The sequence below is a fragment of the Delphinapterus leucas genome, chromosome 14 (genome assembly GCF_059928025.1).
Source record: "Delphinapterus leucas isolate spDelLeu-1000000601 "Yukka" chromosome 14, BTC_Dleu_Yukka2, whole genome shotgun sequence".
NCBI classification, from domain to species: domain Eukaryota; kingdom Metazoa; phylum Chordata; class Mammalia; order Artiodactyla; family Monodontidae; genus Delphinapterus; species Delphinapterus leucas.
In genome coordinates, this window is record NC_143142.1 from 73786565 (window position 1) to 73813831 (window position 27267).

General features: G+C 40.6%; 1 protein-coding gene and 1 pseudogene across 5 annotated transcripts in view; one reads left to right on the forward strand and one right to left on the reverse strand.

Annotated features, from left to right (window-relative positions):
• MALT1 (MALT1 paracaspase) overlaps positions 1-27267 on the forward strand; it is a 59227-nt gene that overhangs the window by 2928 nt on the left and 29032 nt on the right. For 3 of the 5 annotated variants that reach the window (XM_089895251.1, XM_030762017.2, XM_022584379.3), the window contains exons 2-8: positions 7282-7448; positions 16433-16554; positions 20756-20915; positions 22368-22546; positions 22963-23059; positions 23655-23687; positions 26577-26603. In XM_089895251.1, coding sequence (XP_089751377.1) covers positions 7282-7448; positions 16433-16554; positions 20756-20915; positions 22368-22546; positions 22963-23059; positions 23655-23687; positions 26577-26603 — 785 coding nt within the window. The remainder of the gene's footprint in view (positions 1-7281; positions 7449-16432; positions 16555-20755; positions 20916-22367; positions 22547-22962; positions 23060-23654; positions 23688-26576; positions 26604-27267) is intronic. The other 2 variants (XM_030762018.2, XM_022584380.3) reach the window with 1 other exon arrangement.
• Positions 456-6255, reverse strand: LOC149747648 (histone H3-like centromeric protein A pseudogene; annotated as a pseudogene).

A 27267-nucleotide genomic window follows, 5' to 3' on the forward strand; every position in this document is an offset into this window, starting at 1 on the left:
ACTGCCAGGGAAGTACACCACTTTTTTTTTTTTTTTTTCTGTTCTAGGAAGAATACATTCTGCTTTTGGCTGTGCAAAGAAAATCCAAGATACATACTATTATTCTAGGTCCATAGATTTCTGAATTTCTAGACTTACAATAACATAAACAGTTGTCTTCTTTGTGGGCAGGGGGTGGGGTCAGATTACCAGATCTGTGATTGGTTAATTTGTGAAATTAACTACTACTCTAGTTAGGGAAGGCTCTGGCCTTTCCTGAAGAAGGTTCTCCTGAAGTGAGCACTCCTATTTGGCCATGAAGGAGGGAGAACATCAGTAAGGCCCTGCCACTGAAGAGGCATGGCTGATGGAATCTAAGTGGTGGATACCTGACATCAGGTGTTCAGTTTTCCTCCCTAAGCCTTCAGTTAAGTTTTGTTAAAGGCTATAGAATGGTATTAGCTTTGTTTGAGGAACTAATGGAAAAGTTTGAGACCACTTCTCTGGTGAAGGTAGTATGGAGAGAGGGCAGTTGCCCAGCAAGAGGAGACAAGCAACAAAGGGCATGAAGTTGTGGAAGCTGGGGATTTCAGGGTGGGAAGTTTACTGGAGACAGATGAGTTTGGCCAGCCTTCCAGGATGGTGAAGGTTAGCTCAGAGTAGGTTAGTTGTGCTGGGCAAAGTGGAGGCCACCCTGAAGGTTGGAGAACTGGAGAACATTAAGCTCACATACCTGTTGAGATCAGAAAAATTAAACTGACCTAACAAAAGGTTAGCCCTGGGAACTTGGAGGCTGGGGAGTGACAACTGAGGGGGCAAGGTAAGCTGGCGGTGCTTTTTCTATTTAAGACTAAAACAGTGATTTTAAAACGATTTCATACCGATGGCAAAAGAGCATCTACAATAGTAAAAGGTCCAAAAGGCATTTTTCTCTAGTGTCAAACACAGGAATTATAGTGAATCTAGTCCAAATGGATGACAGTTCCCACGAGGATGTGCAGTGCTTTCTGCAGAGTCGCTGGATTCACAGCCCTAAAATCCCAGAAGGTTGCCTATTCTGTTTCTTTTCACTTTTTTTCCTCACTCTATACGACTTTCCTCAGACTAGGTAAGAATTTAATAAATAAGCCACAGGAGTTCCTTCTGAACTGTCCCATCAGGGATAAGGAGTGTTTCCAGATGGTTATTGGTGATTCAGGATAAATCCTTACATATAGTTTAGTTTCCCAAAACATGAACATGTGGGAATGCCCTAAACAAACTCAGCCCTAGTTCCATTCCAAACTGCCTGAATATTGAATGCCCTTTGCTGTCAGTGTAGATAAGCACAGGTTCTGAGTGTCTTGCCCAAGCAGTGTGAATTCTGCGGAGGCTTGGAACGTTCAAGCCCCAAAGATGGCAGAACTTTCAGGAGGCTCTAATAGTGTGTAAATTCCATGAAGGAGGGAGCTTAGAGATGGGGCTTTGGGACCAGGGAAAACAGTCAGCCACTGCATACTTGCTGTGTAGAAGGTGCTCTTTTAGCTACGGAATCCTGCCCTCGAGCACTTTATGATAGGAAGGTTTCCTCCTGTCCCTATCTCTTCAGTCTCTACCTCTTCATCTTTGGATTTTTGGAATGCCCTAGGGCTTAGGCGTTGTATCTCTTTGTCTAGACTTCTTCACCTAATCCCCACCTTGGTGTTATCCTTAAGTCCTCCTAGCTTTACACATATTTAGGTTGATTACTCTCAGTTCATATCTTCAGCCCATGTCTTTGCTTTGAACTCCTGGATTCATTCGTGTAGATCTCCTCTTGAATGACTAATAGACATCCTAAATGCAAAACTTAACACGTCTTCCGCCATAACCTCTTTCTCTTGCAGTCTTCTGCATCTCAGTGAAGGGCAACTACATCTGTCCAGGTGCTGAGGCCAGAAACTTCAGAGTCATTCCTGACTCCGCTTTTATATACCACATCCACTGCATCAGCAAATCCCTTCTGCCGTACCTCCAGTATGTGTCTAGAATCCTACGTCCACTGCGACCACCCTGGTCCAGGCCACCATTATCTCTCACCTGCGTTGTTCCAATGGCCGCCTAACTTCTCCGCCTCCTGCTTTGCTCCCATCCCAGTCTATTCTCAATATAGCAGTAAGAATCTTTTAAAACATTAAATCAGGTCTTATCCTCCCTGTGTTCAAAACCCTCCCATTGTTTCTCCATCTCGGAGTAAAAACACCAGTTAGCTACCAGTGAGCTCTTGGAACTGATATCCTGTTAGTGTCTCCCTCCCTCTCAGCTCTAGTCGCACATGCTTTCTTGCCCTTCCTTGAAGACAGTAGGGCCTTTGGACTTGCTGTTTGCTCAACCTGAGATGTTTTCCACGGATGAACCACAAGACAGGCTCCTTTACCCCTTCAGGTGTTTGCTTAAAAGTCACCTTCTCACAGAGAATGACAAACATCATGTGATATCGCTTATACGTAGAATCTAAAAGAATGATACAAATGAAGTTATTTACAAAGCAGAAATAGGCTCACAGATGTAGAAAACAGACTTATGGTTACCAAAGGGGAAAGGAGGGAGCGATAAATTAGGAATTTGGGACTAAAATATACACACTACTGTATATAAAATAGGTAACCAACAAGGGCCTACTGTATAGCACAGGGAACCATACTCAATATCTTGTAATAACTATAAGGGAGGAGAACGTAAAACAGGAATATATTTGGATATTTATGTATAATTGAATCACTTTGCTATACATTTTAAACTAGCACAGCATTGTAAATCAACTATATTTCAATAAAAATTTTAAAAATAAACAACATTGATTACATTTGTTTTAAAAAGGTCACCTTCTCAGTGAGGTCTTCTCTGATCGCACTACTTAAAATCACCCTCTACGTCTGCTCCAGCCTTACCTATCCCTCTGCTTTGCTTTGTTTTTCTCCAAAGCACTTAGGACAGTTGGATGGATGGATGCACAGACCTCTGTGTGTGTATACATATCTGTCCCTCTCCTGTAGAAAAATCTAGGAGGATGGGCGATTTTGTTTGCAGCTAGAAAAATACCTAGAAAAAATGGTTGTCCTATTTTAGGTGATTAATAAGTAGTTGTTGAATTAATGAATAAGGATTCTGAAGTGTAAATGTACCAAGAGAAACAAAAGAATCTAAAAGCAGTGCCATGGTTTGTACCCTAAAAGGTGTATAATATCAATATGTTCTATTTGATTATACATTTTTAAAAGATAAATATAGGGTTTTTTTAAAGCAAAGTCTTATTTGTTTCAGTAAGAAAGCAGTCTTTTTAATTAAATCAGAAATTTCAAATTAGAGCTGGTAGAAACCACTTCAAAGCACAGCCTGACAGGAATGTAACTAAAAAAGGAAAGAAAGAAAAGTTGAGTATGCATAAACATCATCTTAGCTGAAAGCCGGTGCCCATGTGGAAAATCAGTAAAAGGAAAGAAGAGAGAGCACCTTGTTTTTCTCCAGTGCCTCTTGTACTGGAAGAGAAGTCGTTGTCTATTTCAATTTGATCTTTCTTCATTTGGTGGGGGGAAAGTAAAATTGTTTTTAGTTTTCTCCATATTAATATAAAGATTAAAGCACCGTTTGGTTGCATTTGACGAGATGGCATCTTAATTTCACGTATCAGATCTTGATAACCTTTCTGAATCATAAAAAAATAGCATACAGCATCCTTGTTTTTATAAATTTCATATTATAATTATTTGAAAAATGGGTAATCCTTATATTGTGTCTAATACCGGTTCCTTGGGTATTCCAGAGACTAGTAAAAGAAAATTTTACAAAATATTGTAGCAGCACCTTCAGCTTTTGTTTTTGCTACCATCGCAATCACCATTACTTCATAAAAGAAAGGACACTTTGACACTTTTCAAAATAGGAAAGATAATCTTAGAGTAAAAGACAGTCTTATTGTCCTTACTTTTATCAATTTGCCGTGGACTTCAGATTGTGTTGCCAGAGTGTACAGCCCAGAATTGGGAACGGTTGATCTGTAATATGATTATTGACATTTAACAAGGATAGACTATTGAATATACAAATTTAGCTAGAATACCTAGAAAAGGATACCTAGTGACTGGAGGCTTTGGAGGACACTATCTGGTTACCAAAACAGTAATTACTCAAAAACAATTTTTTAACAAATTTACTTTATTTATTTATTTTTGGCTGCATTGGGTCTTTGTTGCGGTGCGCAGGGGCTACTCTTCTTTGCGGTGCGCGGGCTTCTCATTGTGGTGGCTTCTCATTGCGGAGCGTGGGCTCTAGGCGTGTGGGCTTCAGTAGTTGTGGCACATGGGCTCAGTAGTTGTGGCTCGCAGGCTTTAGAGCACAGGCTCAGTAGTTGTGGCGCACAGGCTTAGTTGCTTTGCAGCACGTGGGATCTTCCTGGACCAGGGCTCGAACCCATGTCCCCTGCACTGGCAGGTGGATCCTTAACCACTGCGCCACCAGGGAAGTCTCTCAAAAACAGTTTTTGTTTGTTTGTTTGTTTGTTTTAGTCATAGATAGGTAAGCTTTATTCCAGTGTCTACATAAAAATGAGTTGATGTCGAACAGGAAACGGTTTTTCCAAAGGGTTAAAGTCTATCACACAACAGAACTTGGTCCTTTTCCCTTTAGTTTGTCTCTCAGTTCAGTTGGCTGACACATCATTATTAGTGTCCGCCCTCACTAATCATTTTCACTACACACAATATCTAAGAGTCTTCGGGTGGCACTTCCCATTTCTCTGGAGATCTCTTAAGCTGCTTTCAGTTACAAGAGATGGGCAAGGTTTTTATCTGCTCTCGCTCTACTCCACCGGAGCCAAAAACACATCCCTGAATTCTCGTTTAAATTGTGGCTGTTGGCAAAGCATTCAAATGAAGAACTTAATGCTAACGCACAAAGGACACGGTATAATCTCTGTATAATCGTGACTTCGCTTCAACTTTTTCTCATTTAAGAATTATTTTTATTACCTCTCCACAAGGGAGTTATAAAGACTACCTGTAAGAACATTGAAAAGGCTCTTAAAAGTCCTGGAATGAAAAATTCTGCAGTATAAATTACGATACATCGTCTATGACTTGCAAATAAGAATAAATTCTACAAGCCAGAATTTCTGAATGATTTTGATAGGAATTTACCAGAAGGAGCCAGAACATCAAACCTTAACGATTTCCTATTTCCATCCCAACTGAGTTTTTGAAAAGCTGTACAGTCTGTTGACAGGCACAGTCCACACAGGGGCTTGCTACAGCCACTGATCATGACATCAACCTGAAGGACAGAGATTTGCAGGCTGGACGCGCCAGGCTCTTCCATGCAACCGGCTGAAGTGGTCTTCTCTTATTTTTTTCCCTTATGTTTTAAATGAAAGTAAATATACATATGGTAAAAAATTTAAATGGTACAGAAAGATCTAAAATAATCAGTAAATATCCTTTTCTCTCACAACCTAGAAAATCTGGTGCCTTCCAAATCATCAGGCGTATGAATAATTTGCAAAGCGAAGTCAAACTTGGAGTCCCTTCATCTGAAAATTATTCTCAGGACTTTTGGAATGTGTTGATTCTGTGATGTATTACCTCTGTTACAGAGGAAAGCCATGCAGTCTTATTCTTCTTAAAGAAAACCTAATTACAAAAGCAACACGCACGCTCTGCTCAGAGACAGCAAGTCCAGGCACCACCTTGTACTCCGTGGATCTGGCCCTAGTTACGGGCAGAGTCCCCGGTATCATCCAGAGTCATGGGCGGCAGGAGCTCAGCCGAGCCCTTCCTGATGCCTCGGATCCTCCTGGCCAGCGGCACATCCTTCGGGAACAGAGTGACACGGCCGGCCTGTAAGGAGAGGAGATAGGCATCCTCAAAGAGACGAACTAGAAACGCTTCTGCTGCCTCTTGTAGGGCCAGCAGGGCCTGGGTTTCCCAATTGAAGTCCACACCACGAGTGAATTTAACACGTATTTCTCTTGCCAGGCGGCAGAAGGGGTTCTTCCTTTAACAACAGGTGTGTGCTCTTCTGAAGAGTTCGGATCTCCTTCAGAACCCGATGTCTCCGGCGAGCAAGTTGACGGGAGGAAGTGCCTAAGGATGGGCCCGGCCGGAGGGGGGCGGGGGGGCGGGCGGCGGGAGCCGGGCTTGCGGCGCGCCTCCTTGGGACTTGGGGCTTGCGGATCTGGCGGCGCGGGCCCACGGTTGGCGCTCGGGGTTGCGGACCGCGGCTCCTTCTCGGCCTTCCGGGTCCAGAGGCAGAGGCTGGCGTCCAGGGTCAAAAACAGTTTTTAAGGAAAAGCTAAAACAGTTTTAGAAATAAGCGAAATTAGCCTTAGTCTCCTTTTAATAGTCCCATATTTTTATTGCATAATAAGAGCTGGCTTTTATTGAGTGCTTCTTATTTGACGCACACTGCGCTAAGTACTTTTTACATGGATTGTCTAATTTAATTCTAACAGTACTGTGAGATAGAATATTAGTATTGAAGTTATTTTGGTTGAATCCATTTTCTTCATGAAATAACCTACTTTATCACAGAATTATAAATCTTGGGTGACCATTGTATAAGTGCTGTGGCAGCCTTTTACTAAAACTGATCAAAATGAATGTGGACTAACAATATTTTAAGTCGTATGAAAGCTTGCTAACTAATCTTGGCTCTGCCGCAGCTGTGGTACCATTATGTTTGACCCCTTCCATCCAGGCTTCCAGGCATTTCAGTTATAAATAATTCATATGGGCAAGAAATTTTAGGTGTTGAGGGATTTTAAAAAGATATATATATATATATATGATAGGGTGTCTGCTTGCAAGGAGTACTGTTATCTAGTTGGGTAAAGAAGACATGCTTGTGAAAGAAAAGCTCATGATTTTAAGACAAAATTGTGTCGAAACATATAGAACAGGAGTCTGCAAACAACAGCCTGTGGGCCATATTGAGGCCACTGCCTGTTGTTGTATAGCTAAGAATGTTTTTTTATATTTTAAAAATTATAAAACAAAACAAAAATCAAGAAAAGAATATGCAGCAGAGACTCTGTGGCCCGTGTGAAGCCTAAAACATTTATTTACTCTCTGGCACTTCACAGGAAAAGTTTGCCAACTTCTGCTGTCCAAGATGAGCATCATTAGGAGACCGTGTCTAAAGGGACAGCAGCATTCGTAATGTAAACCGTTTTCCTCACCATGCAACAACTTGCTGTGTATTCTCTACAACACCCATGACGGGGCCAAACACATAGCAGGCAGGTCATAGTGAAGAAAATCTGTTGACTTGAATTAAATTTGTTGTTTGCAGTTGTCTAGACTTGGAGCAGTGTTGTCTTAAGGTCCTGGAGCCTGAAGGCAGCCCGAGCCTGTGTTTACTGAAGCTGCTGGGTGAGAAAGGCTGTACGGTCGTGGAGCTGAGCGACTTCCTGCAGACAATGGAGCACACTGAGGTCCTTCAGCTCCTCAACCCCCCAGGTACGTGCTTCCCAGGGTCACGTTCTCCAGGAGTTCATGGAGACAGACTCAGAGGAAAATATCTCATTTGACCAAATGAATTGTGTTAAGTATTTTTGAAACATGTACACATATGGAGCCTCGTTTCCCCCCCCCAGGTTGAGACTAAAGAACACATAAAAAGCAAATACAGTGTATAAACATTTGTTGGATTGTTTTTCAAAAAAAACAGCTATAGAAGACATTTTGGGGACAATTGGAATAACTTGAGTATAACCTGCATATTAGACATTAGGGAATTACCATGTGACGATGGTGCTGTACTTCTATAGAAGAATGTCTTTATTCCAAGGAAGTGCATGTGAAAGTGTTGAGGGGAAAGGTTTCTATAACTTATGTTAAAATAGTGCAGCCAAGAAAGTAAATACACACATTTATTTATGTATATGAATGAGAGAAAGTGTAACAGATGTTTATTGTTGAAGTTTTTTGCCAACATGGTGCTTTTGAAATGTTGAGTAACTCAACCACAATTTTTTTTCCTGAATATACCAATATTGCGTGAGGTTGCTCACTTCCAAGGTCAGATTTGAGGAATAGGAAACAGTCCCTCCTTTCCACAACTCTGGATGGAGTTGGTCAGTTACCATGACGTCAGCAGGAGGGACCATGTCATCCAAGTCACGTGATGGCAGCGGCGCTGCAGACCTTCTTTCTTGGGGGCTTGGGGAATTAGAGACACGTCTTGTAGTGGTGCACTGACAAGTACACGTAGCAGAAACCCCAACTCAAGTTGGTGTAATAAAGGGAGCATGCTGGTTCCAACAGAAGAGTCTTGAAGCAGGTTGGGCTTCGAGAAAGGCAGGGGGCAGCCCTGTTTCCAAGGAGTTGTATTTTGTCTTTGCTCTTCCTTTCTTGTCATTGGCTTCCTCCCAAGGCTGACTTTCTACCTAGTCATAGGATGTCTACTAGCTGTTCCTTGCATTAATCTTCGTCTCAGCAAAAATCGTAAGATTCCCTAATAAGCTAACTAATTTTGGCCACGTGCCTGTCCCTGTACCTGTCACCAGCCAGGGAGTTGGAATGTGCCAGTTCCCCTGGCTTAGAGCCAGGAGTGGAGTGGGTTCAGTTAGCTTTCCAGAAACCTCATGGACCGCCAAACAAAATTGGATGGTGGGCGTGTGAGGGGGAGCACCTGAAAAGTCTACTACAAATGGAAGGGACCCTGGATTGTGAGCCAGGAAACCTGGACTCTCAGGTTATTCCTGGCTCTACCAGGCCTAGTGTAGATGAGGAAGTAGGTCCTCTATAAACGCCTCTCTTGTGTTACCCACTGTATCTGATGCTTGACAAATGTTTCTCAGTGCCTCTTCATACAAGAGGCCTGGGATAATGCAGATCCCATCTAGATGCAATTGCTTTCTGTCACCAAACAGTAAATTATTTCTTCAGGTGACATTTATTAATTTTTGTATCCCCAGTGTCTCAAAAGTACCCAAGAGTTGTGGCAATTGAAATCTGCCAGTCTAGGGCACTCAGCCACTAAGTTCTCAGACTTTATAGACTTACCGGGGCCTCTAAGGAACCTCTTTGGGAATTAACTATAACTTTAATATCTCATTACGTTTTTCAATAATTGCACTTAATTACTCCACCGTTGTTGCCAAGTCAATAAAATGAGAGTCAGTGTTCTCTACCTCTCAGACTTGGAGGAGCTGCTGAGATGATGCTGGGTTGAGTTGCATCTAGGTGACCACGGAGGCTGCACACACATCTCATGATCTGTGGTGTGATCACTGGCCTGAGATCAAAGGTTTCCAAGTTTTTACAGTTTCCCGTGTAAGAAACTGAGCTTGACTGAAATGGAGTCACATGTTTATGTGTGTGTAATGATGCGCCTGGAATTTTTAGCAGTATTTTCTGTTTTGACGTGATAGGCCAGCAGCGAATACAGTGCCATCCTGATAAACATCAGTCATCTTCTTGGGAAAAATCTGTTCCTGCTCTTTGTGTTTCTCTCCAAATAGTAGGATCAGCGCTTCACCGTCAGTGTCCCCCTGCGCAGATCGTTCCGATGTTGGGCCAACAGGCGTTTTCAGTTGTCCCCCCTGGGACTCTTTCGTATTTGAGGGGAGGACAGGAAAAAGATAGCAGTTTCTATATGACCACTTATGCACTATTTCTGTGAAGTTTTATGTCATATTAGGCACACAGTATTCATTAGCTATATAGTATTCATTAGAAATCAGTTGTTACTTGAATGTTAATCATTGATTTAAGAGGAAATATTTGGGGATCTAATAAAACTCAGTAATTTACAGTTAGCTTTCTACCGGAATCTTACTTGGATAATCTAAAACTTACTGTATTTACATACATTAGAATATAGAAATATAAGAATTTGAGAATAATTTTTATATTTCAATAAAGACATTGAGAATAAAAACTACTGTAATTATATTAAGAATGCAAGCTCTGATAGAATCAACTTAATCTGGGATTTTGCTCATTCAATCAACATTACTGTATTCTAATACTTCTGCTATTCCAGGCATTGTGCTTGGTACTATGAATTAAAACAATAGTTCCTGCATGTTCAAAATTCATCGTCTAGTAGGGGAGACAAACATGTAACTCATCACGTCCAGTACAATCATAAAAACAAGTATATATTAAATCTCGTTTTTCCTTTTCAGTGTATTCCTGAATCTTGGTGAAAATAAAAGGAGGAATAATCTAACATTTTCTCTTTTTTTTTTTTTGGTAGCGCAGTTTCATAAGAAGGCATTAGTTCTTATTCCACAAAGAGCCTGATGACTTTTATCTGATTGTCGTTATAGAGAGCCTGGTTTTGGGTGACTAAGATGCTGTGAACCTCTGAACAGGTCTTTCAGGCCTAAATACAAGGAGAAGGGGAAACTTCAGATTTATTTTAGTCTGATTTTGTCGTATTCCATCCCAGTTGTTTGTGCGATGACAGCCAGAGATGACCATAGAAGATGGCTGTGGTACCAAGTTTCTTGGATGTCTTTGCTTTGGTGGCTCAGAGGTAGCTGGGGAGGGTTCCCCCATCTCTAACTGGAACACCTGCCTTGATTAGGAGCCAACTTCAGTGGTCCCTCATTTAGCATGAGGTCTAAGCCAAGGGTAACTCACCCCCAAATTCTTGTGCTCCATGAGCTCTGACACCTAATATATTTTTCAAAAGGTTGTGGTTTACTGTCTTCTGCTTTCCCTCCGATTGGGCTTTTCCATAGCACATGGGTTGGCCAGCTTGCCTCTCAGACTGGTCTTGCCTGCCCTTTGTTAGAGAAGTGGCTTATAATTTTTATGTATGGATGGTGTCCATCTGCATTTTCCAGCCCTGACTCATTGTTTCCCTATTTTTATTCCTGTGGTCATTTCAGTGGGAATTGAAGAGGGGCGGGGTGTTAAATGAATTTGCTGAAATTGTTTTGAACCAGAGGTCTGTAATGATTTTTTTAGACCTTTATTTATTTTTTTATTTAAGGGTCAAAGACCCTGATCTCAAAGCAACCAAAATTGGCATCTGTAACCTTGGCAAATACCGATAAACTTAGATGTGCCATTTGAGATGTTTTTGTTTAAGAGAAACCATTTGAGTGCTGACTAGTAGGCTCTATCAACTAGAGTCCTGCACATCACGAGACTGGTTGCCAAGGAAGCCATGCTCTGACCTGGAATCGGCTAAGCAGAGGCTAGACAGTGGGGGATGTTTAGAGAGAATTAACACGTTACACGTGGGTTTCATTAGATGGATCCCAAGGTTCTTTCTGCTCCAGTTCTGTGATGCTGCCATTTTATTTCATTCTTGTATGAAAGGAGCTTTGCTGCGCATACATTTCAGAAGTGCTGGCAGAGTCATGTGATTTCACTGACGTCTTTTCCATTTTTCCCCACCCCTTTTTCATATCAATTCATTTTTCTTCTTTAATTCCTTGTACTATACTCATGCTTCTGGTACCAATTTTTTATTACTTTTATTGTCTCTAAGACAAGAGCAAAGATAGTTGAATATTATTCTTTCGTTTCCAGGATAGCTTTACTTCACATTTTATCTTCGCAATTCTGTGAAAGCCCAGAACAGTACTATTATGAACATTTAAATTTTATTTTATTTTTTATTTTACTTTTATTTTTTTTAACATCTTTATTGGAGTATAATTGCTTTACACTGGTGTGTTAGTTTCTGCTGTATAACAAAGTGAATCAGCTATACATATACATATATCCCCATATCTCCTCCCTCTTGCACCTCCCTCCCACTCTCTCTATCCCACCCCTCTAGGTGGTCACAAAGCACGGAGCTGATCTCCCTGTGCTATGCGGCTGCTTCCCTCTAGCTATCGATTTTACGTTTGGTAGTGTATATATGTCCATGCCACTCTCTCACTTTGTCACCACTTACCCTTCCCCCTCCCTGTGTCCTCAAGTCCATTCTCTACGTCTGAGTCTTTATTCCTGTCCTGCCCCTAGGTTTTTGGGGTTTTTTTTTTATTTAGCTTCCATATATATGTGTTAACATACGGTGTTTGTTTTTCTCTTTCTGACTTACTTCACTCTGTATGACAGACTCTAGGTCCATCCACCTCACTACAAATAACTCAATTTCGTTTCTTTTTATGGCTGAGTAATATTCCATTATATATATGTGCCACATCTTCTTTATCCATTCATCTGTCAATGGACACTTAGGTTGCTTCCATGTCCTGTACATTTAAATTTTAAATGTGAGCACACATTTATGTGGAAAAAGAGATTACCAGAAGTTATCATTTGGCCAAAATCACAGTTGGTTATTGACAAAAGTAGTATCAGAATCCGGGTCTCCTGACCCTGACCTGAACTCAATGTCATTTCCATAATACTAGAAAGTTTCTGGATTGTTTGGGAGGCTTAGTTATGGATTATTACCTCAGTTCTCTCTTTGACCCACAGACTTCCATTTTTTTCTTCTTGCCAAATTAAAAAGTACTCAACTGCTAGACCTTACTTATAAGGGACTCATCTTGTTCCGTGAACAACAGAAATTCCTGAAAGCAAGATATTAAGAAGTGAAAAGAGGCAAAGATCGTATAAATGGGAGTAAAATTAAAGAAGAGAGCTAGAAAGAGAGTGGTGGTGAGGGCTGGAAGGATGGGTTTCCACGCCAGGGTGTTAAAGGGAGTTGTCGATGATGTAGAAGGATGAGGGGTGTGATGTAGGAGACCAGGTTTAGCCACAGTAGATGCAAATGTAAATTGACCTGTAAGAGGAAAGTACACAACCAGTACACTGGTTGTGTAATGAGGGGAAGTTGTTAGAGGAAGAGGAATGGTATTTATTCTGGGACTCTCTGGGGTGCTTTTCAGTAATAGTTTTGAAATGTTCAAAATAATGTTGAGGGAGAGTTTTAGATGGAAGATGATAGAAAAAGTTTTTTGGTTCATGGCCTCTGAAAATAGATGCGCTGAAACGTACCCAATAGATCTGTTCCTGGAAAAGCTGTGAATTACTTCGATAGTAACTGCATTGCAAGAGAGAACAACTCAAAGGGAACCTATGATGAATCCTTTTGTCAGGTCAAGAATCACCCTAATTTATCTGTTTAGTGATTCCAGCGGGGGTTGTAGTTTTATTGTGTAATATCTTGAGCCGGTTGCTCTACACAGGTGTACACGTGTTGAAAGCACAATCCCCATGTTCCATCAGACCCAGTCAGATTCTCTCCGGCTTACAGGAAATCAAGTAACCTCTTTGACTTCTTTGCAGATGTTATCTGAAAATAGGCTCGTTTGCCAGGAAGCTGTGCATTCAACCTTTAAAACAGAACTTTCGTCTGCCTTGGTACACCGTCCAGAGCTCTGTGTCATCTTCCCTCTTTACTCTGTTCAGCACATTCTACCTAGTGGGCTCTGCGCGAGGGTGGTTAGAGGTGACCGTGGTTCCCTGTCGCACACGAGACAGGGTGGAAAGAAATATGTGTGGTTAAGACACGGGAGGTGTGACTTCTCTCTGTGCTACTCACCAGGGCGGGTTCCGAATCACACTGTACCTTTCAATTCTCAGTCTTTGAAGCAGTAGATAATAAAGACATGTCTTTGATTGATTGCTTCTTGAAGACTCAGACTACTAAAACTGTTGGTACAGGACAGATGTATCAACTGTGAGTCTGAATGTCTGTTAAAAATCATTCAGTCTTGTCTCCCACAAAGGAAGCTTTTAGAACATCCTGGTCACATGGGCGCCTTCCTCTGAAGTCATTCATTTCTTCGTAAGACCCTCTAGAGAGAAAGGCTTTCGGTTTCCTTCATTCTCATCTCTTGTCTCTTTGTGTAATAGCAGAGGATCTTGGCCACAGTACATTTGTCAGCACTGCCACAGCACAAGACACTGCACCGTGCCTGACACCCTCCTTCCAGTAAGAGAGGCTCACTGTGGCAGAAGATGGGATTAGCCTGGGAGATGCATTAAGAACCATCAGAAAATGATAACTATGTGAGGTGATGGATGTGTTAATTAACTTGATTGTGACAACCATTTCACAAACGTACACTATACTGAATCATCATGTTGCTCACCCTTATATATATGCAGTTTTTATTTGTCACTTATACCTCAATAAAGGTGGAAGGAAAAAAGAACAATCACTGGGATAACCCAAGGCTTAAAAGGGTTTCAAAGCCCAAGAAGCCTTAGCTTTGCATCCTGGTTCTGCTGTTTTACAATGAGAAAAAAAAGGAATCTCAGAGAAGTTAATAATTTACACAGGGTAATTTGGATGACTTTCTGCAAATGACGTAAGTTCATTTTCCTCATTGTAACATCGATCTAGTTAATATCTAACTCACGTGATTATTTTGAAAGTTAGAGATCAAAGTGCCGGGCATATGTAAAGCAGCCAGTAAATTGCCGTTATAGTCATTTTTGTTATTATTCTACACATTCGTTCAACACATGTGTGTTGAACACCCACCGTTTCACATATACCAGGCACTATTCTAGGCGTCTGGTGAACTGGTGGCTGAGACAAGAGCTTCTGCTTTAGCAGGTGACACAGATAATAGGAAACGGGACTTGGGGTGTTTAGTGCAGTGAAGCCCGCAAAGTGGGATGAGTGTAATGCCGCGTGGGAGGGGGGAGGCAGCTCATGTTTCCTGGACCAGCTGGAGACCTGGATGATGAGAGACTGTGTCAGGAAACAGTGGGGGTTAGGGGGGAATCCAGCAGAGGACGAGGAGGTGGAAAGGCAGGAAAGAGCTTGTCTTCCGAAGGAAAGAGGCCCTCGCGGCTGGAGCCTGGTGGGCACGAGGGCCTCGTTGGCCATGTAAGGAGCTTGGGTTTTATTCTAAATCCAATGGGAGGTCAGTAAAGGGTTTTATCAGAGGAGTGACATGGATTAATTTATGTTTTAAAAAGACATTGGGCTGCTGGTTGGAAGTAAGGAAAGAAAGTTCGCAGGCTATGACAATAGTTCAGTTCGGGAGGGGATGGCGGCTTGGATTAAGCTCATGGCATTGAAGATGGTGAGATGTGGAAATGCTTAAGCGACAGGCCTCGCAGCTAAATTACACGTGGGGAAGGAGGACGTGGGCAGGAGGGGTTTGGGGGGGCTGCTAAGTTTCCGTCCTGAGTAACTGGATGCTTGGGGCGAGGCTGGGGCCTGGTTTATCTTCCCTGAGATGGACAAGACTGGGGGCTCTCGTGGAGGAGGAGATCTTGTGTGGGATCTTCCCGGACCGGGGCACGAACCCACGTCCCCTGCATCGGCAGGCGGACTCTCAACCACTGCGCCACCAGGGAAGCCCAACTCCAGGATCTTTGACAGGAAGCTCCTGTCAAAAGTTTTCCAAGTTTTGATGCTGGTAGTCATTTCTCAGATGAGAACTGTTTGCATCACATGTATCAAATTTATATCCTGCTGTTGTGTTTCTGTACCTTTCTGGTTACAGAACAGTTTTAATGCTAAATCACAGCATTGACATTCATATGCCCTTTCTTTTTTAATATTTATTTATTTAGGCGGTGCCAGGTCTTTTTTTTTTAATTTGTTTATTTGTTTTGTTTTTATTTTTGGCTGTGTTGGGTCTTCACTGCTGCGCACAGGCTTTCTCTAGTTGCGGTGAGCGGGGGCTACTCTTTGTTGCGGTGCACAGGCTTCTCATTGTCGTGGCTTTTGTTGCGGAGCGCGGGCTCTAGGCGCACAGGCTTCAGTAGTTGTGGCTCGCGGGCTCTAGAGCACAGGCTCAGTAGTTGTGGTGCACGCGCTTAGTTGCTCTGCAGCATGTGGGATCTTCCCCGACCAGGGCTCAAACCCGTGTCCCCTGCATTGGCAGGTGGATTCTTAACCACTGCGCCATCAGGGAAGCCCCGTGCACCAGGTCTTAATTACCACACACAGGCTCTTAGTTGTGGCAGGCAGGATCTAGTTCCCTGACCAGGGATCGAACCCGGGCCCCCTGCATTGGGAGCACAGAGTCTCACCCACTGGGCTACCAGGGAAGTCCCTCATATGTCTTTTGAAGACATTTAAGTGGTATTTAAACTCAAGTTGTCTTACTGACAGCGCACCTAACTCAGTTGAAGTGCTGGCCGGATAAGCCTTTATGACTAAGTATTTCTAGAGCGGGCACAGAGAAAGCATCGTGACTGCTGTATGCAGACAGCTATGATAAGGCTCATCCTGATTTCAGAGGTGTTAGAATGTGGAAAAAATGTTTCTCAGAATTGAAGAAATATGGCAAACAATTTTTTCCCCCAATCGTGGGGAAGTACAGTAGATCAAAGTCTTCTGCAGGTGAGTTCCTTTCCTCCAGGTTTTACAGAGCCTGGAACTCACAAACTCATCACCTGATGGAGAAGGAGATGTGAATGGGTGACTTATAACCAGGATGAATATGCAGGTTATTTCCAAAATATTTCTTCTTTTGGTTTCAGAAACATAAACAAGGAAAACCCCTCTTCTCTGACTTTATATAACTTTTTTTTTTTTTTTTTTTTTTAAGGAATAAAGATCACTGTAAACCCAGAATCCAAGGCAGTCTTGGCTGGACAGTTTGTGAAGCTGTGTTGCCGGGCAACTGGGCATCCTTTTGTACAATATCAATGGTTCAAAATGAATAAAGAGGTAATTTTTTAATGTCTTTTAATTCCTCTGTCATGAGAAGAGAGAAAGATAAAAAATTAATTAGCCTGTTGTCTTCAGTGTGTTTTTAGGAATTTTGTTAGAGGATATGATAGGTCCTTGTTAAAGGATCTGTGTTATAACTGAAGTGTTTACTCAGTAATCATTACTTTGGTAAGCAGTAATAAAATCAGTTCTCTATTCTGAAAATTGTGGAAAATCAGGAGTACTTGGGGCAACAATGTTAACAAACATGAAACATCACCAGTACATTCTAAAATATCTACACAAAATTCTTTACAACAGATTATGTTCCAGTCTGAATCTTTAAAAGATTTTCAAAGCAACATGGAAGGCAATATCATTTTAAGCATTCCCCATAACTGTATTATATCAAAAGATTTAGGCTTTTATGGTAGATTCTGAAGTAAAACTCATGTCGGTAGAAAGGGGCATTTATTCCTTTTGTGGAAGGACTGTATCCCCGTGCCACCCAACAAATAATTTAAAATTGCATATTGGCATCCTCTTGTCTTAAACATTCTTTGAGCACTCTGCTGCTGGGGATTTCTCAGTGGTCTGGCCACGTTGTGTCCCACTCTGGTGGGCTTCTCTCTTCTCCCTCATTCATCTCCCCTCGCTCCCTTCCCTCCTAGATGGTACCTTGAAACTCCATTATTCTTTTCAGCCTGTCAGTCACATAACTAAACTTTCTTTCCAACTCAACATTAAGACTCCATTTGCAAATTTGAAACTAAGTTCAAGAGCTGTTCCGAGATGACAATCTTTCCTTTGATGGGATCACCCTGTGCCTTAGAAGAAACGTGTGGATTTGTACAATTTTTAATTTCCGTCCCTCACACACAGGTGAGGTAAGGCAGATGTGAACTGCAGTAACAGGACTGCACTGGCACCAGACAGGCCTGTGTTGGATCCTTGACTGTTAGTAGCGACTCGAATTCCTATCGTCAGGGGTTGAGAGAACTTAATTGATGGGATAGTTTATGTGCCAAGGCTCTCGAGAGATGGTAACTAAAGTTATTTTTACCATATTTTCTCAATTGCAAAGTGGCTTTCATTTTAATAAACACCTTTTGAGGAAGAAATCATGGACAAAACTTACTCTATTAAGTATATCATTTGTGAACTATGTCCTGACTTGAGAAGGGGAGGAATGTAGAGGGTGAGCAGTGCATCGTGGATTTGAAGAGTTGCAATGGATTTTAAAGCCCTTACCAGTCGAGTTTTGTCAAACCACACTTAGGTTCTTAGTCTATTTCAGGAGATACTCATTTAACAACTACTTGTTGGACACCTGTTTTGTGCCAGGCCAGGTTCTAAGTCCAGGATGGTGAAGCACCGACACACAGGGGCCCTGCCAGCTCCACTGGGGAAAGACAGTGAGCAAATAAGATAACTCTGTGAGTTGAGAGCTGTGAGAAAATAAACAGGGTGATACAAAGGGAGAAGCCACTAAAGGTCTTAAGTAGGAGAAGTAACGTGATAGAATTTTTGTTTTTAAAACACCAACTTGCTGCTTGAAGGGAAGCAAGAGCAAAGCAAGAAGACCAGTTAGGGGCTCCCCTGGTGGCGCAGTGGTTGAGAGTCCGCCTGCCGATGCAGGGGACACGGGTTCGTGCCCCGGTCCGGGAGGATCCCACATGCCGCGGAGCGGCTGGGCCCGCGAGCCATGGCCGCTGAGCCTGCGCATCCGGAGCCTGTGCTCCGCGGTGGGAGAGGCCACAGCAGTGAGAGGCCCGCGTACCGCAAAAAAAAAAAAAAAAAAAAAAAGGCCAGTTATCTAATGCCTACACTGGACTAGAAATAACAGTAGTGTGGATTAGGACATGGCAGTGGAGACGGATCAAAGTGGGTAAGTCACTTTATTTTAGAGATAGAGTTCATCAAACCCGACAGATTAAATGTGGAGCCTGAGGGGAAAGGAAGAGAGCTCAAGGATGACCCTAGATTTTCTACTTAAGCATCTGGGGACCTGTTATTTACTGAGGTGTTAAGAGACTGGGAGAGGAAGAGATTAAGGGCAGAAACTCAAGAGTTTGGTTTTAGACATGTTAAGTTCGAAGTGCCTATTGGATGTCTAAATGCATCTAAGTCAGCTTGGATACCTCAGGAGACAACATTGAAAGTTTGTTGGGACTTCCCTGGCGGTCCAGTGGTTAGGACTCGACGCTTCCACTGCAGGGGGCACAGGTTTGATCCCTGGTCAGGGAACTAAGATCCCGCGTGCCATGCAGCACGGCCGAAATAAATAAAAAAAAGAAAGTTTGTGTAGTGGAGGAGGAACCAGTGGAGAGACTAAGAAGAATTTGCAAGATAAGAGGAAAACCAGGAGAGAATGGTATGAAGCCCTTGGGAAAGTATTTCAAGAAGAAAGGGGTGGTCAGCATTTTCGGTGCTGCTGAGAGGTATGTGGGTCAAGGGGGGGTATACTTGGGATTCTTTTGTTTAAGATATAAAGGTACTAGAGTATGTTTTGGGGAGTGATACAATAAAAGGGAGAAATAGATGCTAAAGCAGAGAGAAAATTGCAGGAGCAAAGTCAGAGAGGATGAGGGGATTGTTGGAGAGGAAAAAACCTTTCTCCCACCCGCTCATGCTCAGTCCCTGGGGGCCTGTGAATTAACAGGCAAAATACAGATTAACAAGAGAAGTTTATTCATATGGGAAATTACAAAAGAAGTAGTCCTGTGATTGGTTGCAGTTAGAGGAAAAGGGAGGAAGAAGAAAAAGCCTCTCTGGGAAGAACAAATGGGTTTCTTTAGGAAATAGATACAAAGGGGTTTCTAGGAGAATAAACAAGAGATGAGAAAGTTTGTGGTAATATCTATTCATGCAAGTGCAAGTGGTCTTTAAATCTTCCTCATGGCTATATAAAACTTCCCTGGAGAGGGGATTTATGGTAGGTTTCCTCTTGGTCTTCTTCCTAGGAATAAAAGCCACCCTGAAGAGGGAGTTTATGGCAGCCTCATTTCCCAGAAGTTTCTGCTTTGGGCCAGATAAGGAAAGCTCCAATAAGGCTTCTTTCTGCATCTGTTGAATCCTCAACATCTTCATCTTGAGCTGCTTTACGTACCAGCTTTGGGATTCTGAGTGGTTTAGGATCCCCATGCAACCCAAGCGCAGGTCACCTTTGTTAGGAAGACACGCTTTCCATTTTAACAGGAGGGAAGAGAGTTACAAATAAGCACAGACTAAAGTCAACGGCTGAGAGAAGTGGGATTGCAGGAGGTTTGAGGAGAGAGAAAGTCCACAGGAATAGCCTAGTAGGAAAGCAGACTTAGTAGGTTCACGTGGTAGGATGGTCAGGCAGTGCTAAGGCAGCCTCCATCCCAGTTGTCAGATCTTCAGCAAAATGCTCTCTCTCCGGTGCAGGTTCTGAGAGGAGAGAGAGCCGAATTCAATTGGTTGGAGTTTGGAGACGGAGAGCTTGTTAAAGTACTTTGCAGGGGAGCCACTATATAACGAGTCACTTGACAAAGCCCTTTGACAATATGCCAGAGTTGGGTGGTGCTGATAAATTGATGGGAGCAGCTAAGGTGAAAGAAAACTTAACGTGGTGACCAGAGCCCAGGAGTAAAAGCTTGGGAAACCCTTGCATGGACCTTCCTTCCCATCACTGATAGGCTTCCCATAGCCCTTCTGCAGCCAGACCTTGAGAGAAGCGTATTGGTCACGGCATCTATCCTCTGATAGCAGTTTGCAGACGAGGAAATGAGGCCTTGGGGTAAGATAACTTGCTCTTATACGGACAGCTAATTTGATCAGAACAGAAATAAAGAGCCAGGCCTAACTCTCTGTGATCCCTTCACTCCATCATGGGTTGGTCATGTTGTATGACTACTTAGCTCATAAATGTTACAATTCTAGATTCTTTAGATACTAATGATCAAACAATTTTAAATGACAGATTAGCTACTTTTCTATTAGTGAGTTTTGGGAAGATATAAGGGAGAGAGAGAGCCTAACTCTCTTGTTAACAGATTTGTAGAAGACTGATTTCCTAAGACTTCAGTCCCAAGTTACTCCAAATGTTGTTGTTTTTTAAGTAACAGATATTTTAGAACTTGGGGGAAAAAAAGATATACTTTTCAAAGCTCCAAGAGCATCATACATTTTGCACAGCACATTTTTATAAGGTGTGTTTTGATGAGTCATTCATTTTTATCCTCTCATTGATTCACAGATTCCGAACGGAAATGCATCAGAACTTATTTTTAACACAGTGCATATAAAAGATGCAGGCTTTTATGTCTGTCGAGTTAATAATAATTTCACCTTCGAATTTAGCCAGTGGTCACAGTTGGATGTTTGTGATGTCACAGAAGTAACAGAAAGCTTCCAGAGTAAGTGATAAAGTAACTTGAATGCTGCGATGGGAATTGCCTTTTTTAAATTTTATTTTAAATGTTTACTTTTAAATAAATAATTTCGAAGTATCAGAGATAGTACTCACATATGTACTTCACCCAGTATAATGTCACCAGTCGATAATATTTTACCCCATATCCCATGTGATGGATAGATAGACAGACAAGACGGACATGCAGATGTCTTGGGCTGACATGACCTTTCTCAGTCTGGCCCTGCTGCTGACCTATTCAAACTTGCCACCTTTCATGGGTCTGAATGTTGTGGTCTCTGGTTTTGGAGGAGAAGAGAAATCTAATGCCGTCTTCTCACTTTTCAGTTCCTTTCTATACTTTTTCTCCCAAACTATTGTATTACTTCTAAAAAATTGTGTCGTGGAATAAAGACTATGTATAGAGTTGAAGTAGGCATGACAGGGCATATAGTGCACCATTTGCTGCAGTGAAGCATTTCATGCAACTGGTTTTCTACTTTTGCCATCTATCTTTTTAGTCCAATAACTAGTATTGATCAAGGGAAAAACCCAGTGTACTCTAAAGAGTAGCCATCAGGTATTATTTTTTCACACAAACAGTCAAGAACCATATTTGTCATTTTTGCTAGACAAAAAGAATGAGGGAAACAGACTTTTTGTTGCCAATTTGTCTGTCTTCCATTCTTCTCTCAATTTAGCTTTTCATACACCCGAATAAAGTCTCTAGGAATAGTCATGATTAATTGAGTGATTTATGTTTTCCTAGAATATTTCTGTGCATGTAATTAACTTTAATATGTTTATAAATGGAATCTTATTCATTCAACAAATATTATTGATCACCTGCAATGTGCTACACACTGAGTTTCATTGTTACTGGATCACATTGACAAGCCTTCTGTCCTCAAGGCCCTTAGAGAGTAACAGATGAGCATTCAATAGATAACGCTTAACCCATCCATATTTATTCAGTGCTAATAACAAAACTCCTAATTTTAAGAAGGCAAGTTAAACGAAACAGCAGAACGTAGAGCTTTCTGTTTTGAACGGAAACATCGCTCAAGGTGTTTATGTCCTTTGCTCCCACCAAAAAGACTCTGTGGCCAAACACATTTAGAAACCACTTAAACTATTTTCCCCCCTTAAATACACAGTGCATACTAACACTTGGAAAACTGAGAAGTCCTGCAATAAAGACATCTGTTTAACTTTGTTTAACCCAGAATGTCCTAAACTTATTTGTCTATAGCATCCTTATATCCACAGAACATCTCTTAATATTTCTAGATGTGCTACAGTTTTATGAAACATCATTTGGGAGATGCTATTGAAGATTGTAAAAAAAAAAAAAAAAAAAAGATGGATGAACTTGAAAATATTTTTTTAATTAAAAAAATTTTTTTTAACCTCGAGATTTTATTTATGTTCCATGATATTTTTCTTTTAATTTAAGGAAGTTTGGATGGCGTCTCTGACTCTAAGTTGCAAATCTGTATTGAACCAAAGTCCCAAAAGTTGATGCCTGGCAGCACGTTGATCCTACAGTGTGTTGCTGTTGGAAGCCCCATTCCTCACTACCAGTGGTTCAAAAATGAATCACCATTAACACATGAGACAAAAAAGCTATACATGGTAGGAAGTTGGCCTTGGGGGTATTTGGGAGGGTTAATATGTAAAATAGTATAATTGAAAATTACAGTGAATATTAAAATTCATATTCTCTGGGGTGTTTTAATGTTTTCAGTATTTTTTCAAGTTCTTTATTATCTAATATTAATTGATTCTTATATTTGCAAAAGTGCTAGAACACCAGCCCACATGTAAGTGCTTGTATGAAAAATGTCAAACTGAGTATTGCATCAGACTCACCACTGTTAGCTTCATTGTATTATTTGCTTGCTAATATTTGACCTAATGAATGGAAATAATCTAGGAATGTCTGAAATGTTAGGATTTGTAGGTTTAAAAAAAAAAAACTCAAAATAACTTTCTCCAAGCCACTTAAATTAAAATTGAGGAAATGTGAGCATGTTCTAATATTGATACAGGTGCCTTATGTGGATTTGGAGCATCAAGGAACCTATTGGTGTCGTGTATATAATGATCGAGACAGTCAAAACAGCAAGAAAGTAGAAGTCATCGTAGGTAAGCAGTATCGCTCAGTATTCTGACAAATGGAGCCGTATAAAATGAAGTGTTTGAACAGCGGAGATTCTGTTCACCCATTGAATTTAATGGTATGTTAAACAAAATAACTGCTGACGCTTAAGTAGAAATTTGAGAGCATACATACTAAAACTCCTAATCAGGATTCACATACAAAGAGCAGAAAGAACTGTAAAAAAGGCTATTTTATTGAGACCGTTTTCATAATTTTTTTAGTTTTATAGTTTATGTTAAACATTGATGGCAAAAATGTATTCCTTAAAGCTTTAGCTAAAAAAAAAAAAAACCCTTGATTTAGGGGAAAAAGATTTTTAATAAACCAGTTTTTCAAAAAAAATCACAGGCATATAAAGAAAAGAATGATTATTAACCAACAATCCCTCTATGAAGTGCATGATGTGGGGAGTGTGTTCTAGTTAAGCTTAATGCATTTAGTTATGTTGTCAGTAGGAGGAGATATTGATGCATATGTTGGTTTGTCAACATATTTCTATGCTATTTATCTCTGCTTGATGGCTGCCCTTCCTAAGATCATGAATTACAATATATTCACATTTGTTTTCTCTGAAACAAGGAAGAACAGATGTGGCAGTGGAGTGCACTGAAGGTAGTGTAATCCTTTGGTTTGAAACCAAATATCCCGCATGCTGGTTCCTCGTGCCCTGGTTTACTGAGTGCAGTGATGGAAAAAATACTAGCTATAAGAAAAAATTTTGATAGAAGGATACTGTATCTTAGTCTTTGAGGGTTAATAAATTACCAGAGACACTATTAAACTGACATTAATTAAAACAACTAATTTTTATTGTAAAGCAATTATACCCCAATAAAGATGTTAAAAAAAAACCTAATTTTTAATTGATTTTCTATTGTATATAAAAATAAAGTTCCTGGGACTTCCCTGACCGTCCAGTGGTTAAGACTCTGCGCTTCCACTGCAGGGGGTGTAGGTGCGATCCCTGGTGGGGGAACTAAGATGCCATACGCCGCATGGTGTGGCCAAAAAATAAAAAAAAATAAAATAAAGCTCCTGTACAACACCTTATGAATAGTGAACAGTTGCAATTAATTCTTAATGTTAATTATCTTCATAAAATTTGTAAAAATACATGACTATACTGTCATGGATAGTTGTTCAGATTATTTTATCTATCCTTTAGCCATGGTAAGATGCCTCTCAAATGCAAATGTAATTTCTATAACAGTTTCAGGACAGGAGATTTATTGTTTAATGCATGCTTACCAAATATTAAATATCCTGTTTTAATATAAAATTTATAAGATCCATTTTTTGAAGCTACAAGGCTGAAGACTATATATTATGGTAAAAGTGACATGGTAGATTAAAGAGAACTGAAAGTTATTTTAACGTAAACTTTTATCTTGTTTTAATTAACCAAAGCCTTGCACATAAGTTGTAATGAGTAAATTTTAAAACTTAAATTACCTTCCCCTAGTGTGATGTTACATTGTTTTGGAAAATTAGGTTTGTGGATAGCAAAGTATTTTTTCAATTTCTGCCTCTTTATTATAAACCCTTAGGCTCTACTTGAGCAAAGTAAAAAAAATAATGTTAAATCTTATGTTTCCCGGTTTTCCTGTCCTTCATACTGCTATGGTGTCACTTTGAAATACTATAAGTACTGTTTTCATCCCAGTCATAGTTGCGGACAGGAATTCTCTAGTATAAAGCAGTTCTAATCCCGTGGCCTATGAGCCCTACATGAGGGAATCTATGTAAAGAAATCCTAACCAAACTCTTCTTCCTTCTCCTTTTTCAGCTAATTGCATGATTTTTAAAACCTCCTAACATTGGAGACCTCTAAGAATAAACATAAACTAGCACTGCTGTTCAGCTTCTGGGTAATGCATGTATATTACCGCCTTGCTGCTTCTTTACCTGCAAGATCCTTCCTATAATTTTTGCAGTGGCAAACACACTATTAAGTAATAACTTTCAGATAAATCTGTTCCAAACACAGATGAAAACCCAACTATGGAACTACTCCAAAAATTTCAGATGGAAAAATTAGATCCAACCCTTCTTTCTAAAAAAGTCTTCAAAGTTGAGGCATTTTATAGTTGGTGGAGTGGCACGTGTTAACAATGTCCCAACATACCGTATCTTTTTTTACCTGTAGAACATGATGTGACCTATTTTATGTGCTTTGTTAAAGATACTTGATCAGGAGAAGGGGTAGGGGGTTGAATAGGTGGAGCTCAGGGGATTTATTTAGGGCAGTGAAAGTATTCTCTATGGCAGCTGTAGTGGTAAATACATATATGCAGGTTTTAAATCGTTTAGGAAGGTCAGAGGAGGGGGATCCCAGGATGGAACACAGAATATGACAGAAGAATCTAAACCTATTGCAAGTGTATGAAGCAACCTCACTGATTATGGGATGGAAGAACAGGTGCTAACCTAAGTACCTGGGAATGAGTGAACACAGAAGGCAGAAGAAATTGTACAGAACCCTGTACTCTAGCTGATACCACTCTGTAGTTGATTTTATATCTCATAGAAGTTACTGCATACTATTTTGTGAATAGTATAGCATTTATAATTTATTGTGAATGTTAATTTTTATCTTCACACAATTTGTAAAGGAAAAATAGATGGCTATAATGTCATAGGTATTTGCTTAGATGATTTTCTTTCTGTTAGCCAGGCTCTACAGGCTAACAATTCTGAAACCACTATACCTCCAAAAACACATTCCACCAGTGTAACCAGGAGAAAAACATCAGACATCTCCCGATTTACAGACATTCTACAAAATACCTCACCGATAATCCTCAAAACTGTCAGTGTTATCAAAAACAAGGAAAGTCTGAGAAACTGTCACAGCAAAGAGGAGCCCAAGGAGACACAAGTAAACGTGATGTGGTGTCCCGAATGGGATCCTGGAACAAAAAAGAACATTAATGGTTCATTAATTGTCACAAATACGCCTTACTAACAACAGATGTTAGAAATAGGGAAACTAGGTATGGGTGTCTGTAGAAACTCTCTGTAGTATCTTCACGATAGTTCTGTAAAATCTTGAACTGTTCTAAAATTAAAAGTTTATTCTCAAAAATATCATTTGAGGTTTTTAATTAGTTTCATGAAGTGTATAGTCGAGGCCATAGACAAACCTGTCTCGTGATGGTTTTCATCCAATAATTGGCCAGCATATCTAAAACTTTGATCAAATTAAGAATGAGTCTCTTTAGCTTTTTGTCATTTAATGAAAGTAGTAATAGCTCAGGAGTCCTAACTGATGTCCACAACCACGTTCTCTCGTCTTCACAATTTGACTGCATGACTTCTCCTTTATGGCATTTTAAAAGTTCTAACCTGATAAGACATTATAACACGATTCAACAGTGCAAGAATCAACTTCTTTTGTCAGTCTTACTATCTGTGCTAAATTGGCAGATTATTTAAAGGTTATTTAAATCTATTTAAATTATTTAAAGATTATTTAATCTATTTTCTCTTATTTTATTTTAGATGAATTAAATAATCTCGGGCATCCCGGTGAGTAATACAAACATTAAAACATTAGCTTCAGATATTTAGTTATTGAATACAGTAACTTAAAGATACTATAGATATTCTCTATCATTGTGAATAACTCTGTATCATCAAAAGGCAGTTAAATGGGGAAATGCTTGATCTTTAATTTGAAAGACAAGAAGCAGCCTTTGAAAGAGTGACAGGAGTAACATCTCTGAACTCACCAGACCCCTGGGTCCTTGTTCAAAGCTGCTCAGTCCTTGAACACATCTGAACTAGTTGGGTGGGTGTCTGTAACGGAAGTAAACTTATTGTTAGCGCTGTACAGGTGAGTAGTTAGTCATTGACCATTAAGGGACTGACAGTTGGCAGGAGTATTTATCATTCTTTGGCCAGTTTTAATCAGAACAGATTTCTGAACAAGTTAAGCTGAAGGGAAGCCTTACCTGAGATGAAAGGCGTAGTAATAATGAGGACTCCATAAAGACCGAGGACGTCAGTCCAGGCTGTGGGCATTCTGAAAGGCACTGACGGAACCTGTGACTATCTGAAAATAAAACCTCACAGGAGTACAATAAGAAGGTAGTTATATGTATCAGTTAATACATGTAGAGATCCCTCTTATTTCTTGACATGTTATTTCTCATAGTTCTAGCACCATGACTAGTTTGCTTAGTTTTGTGCC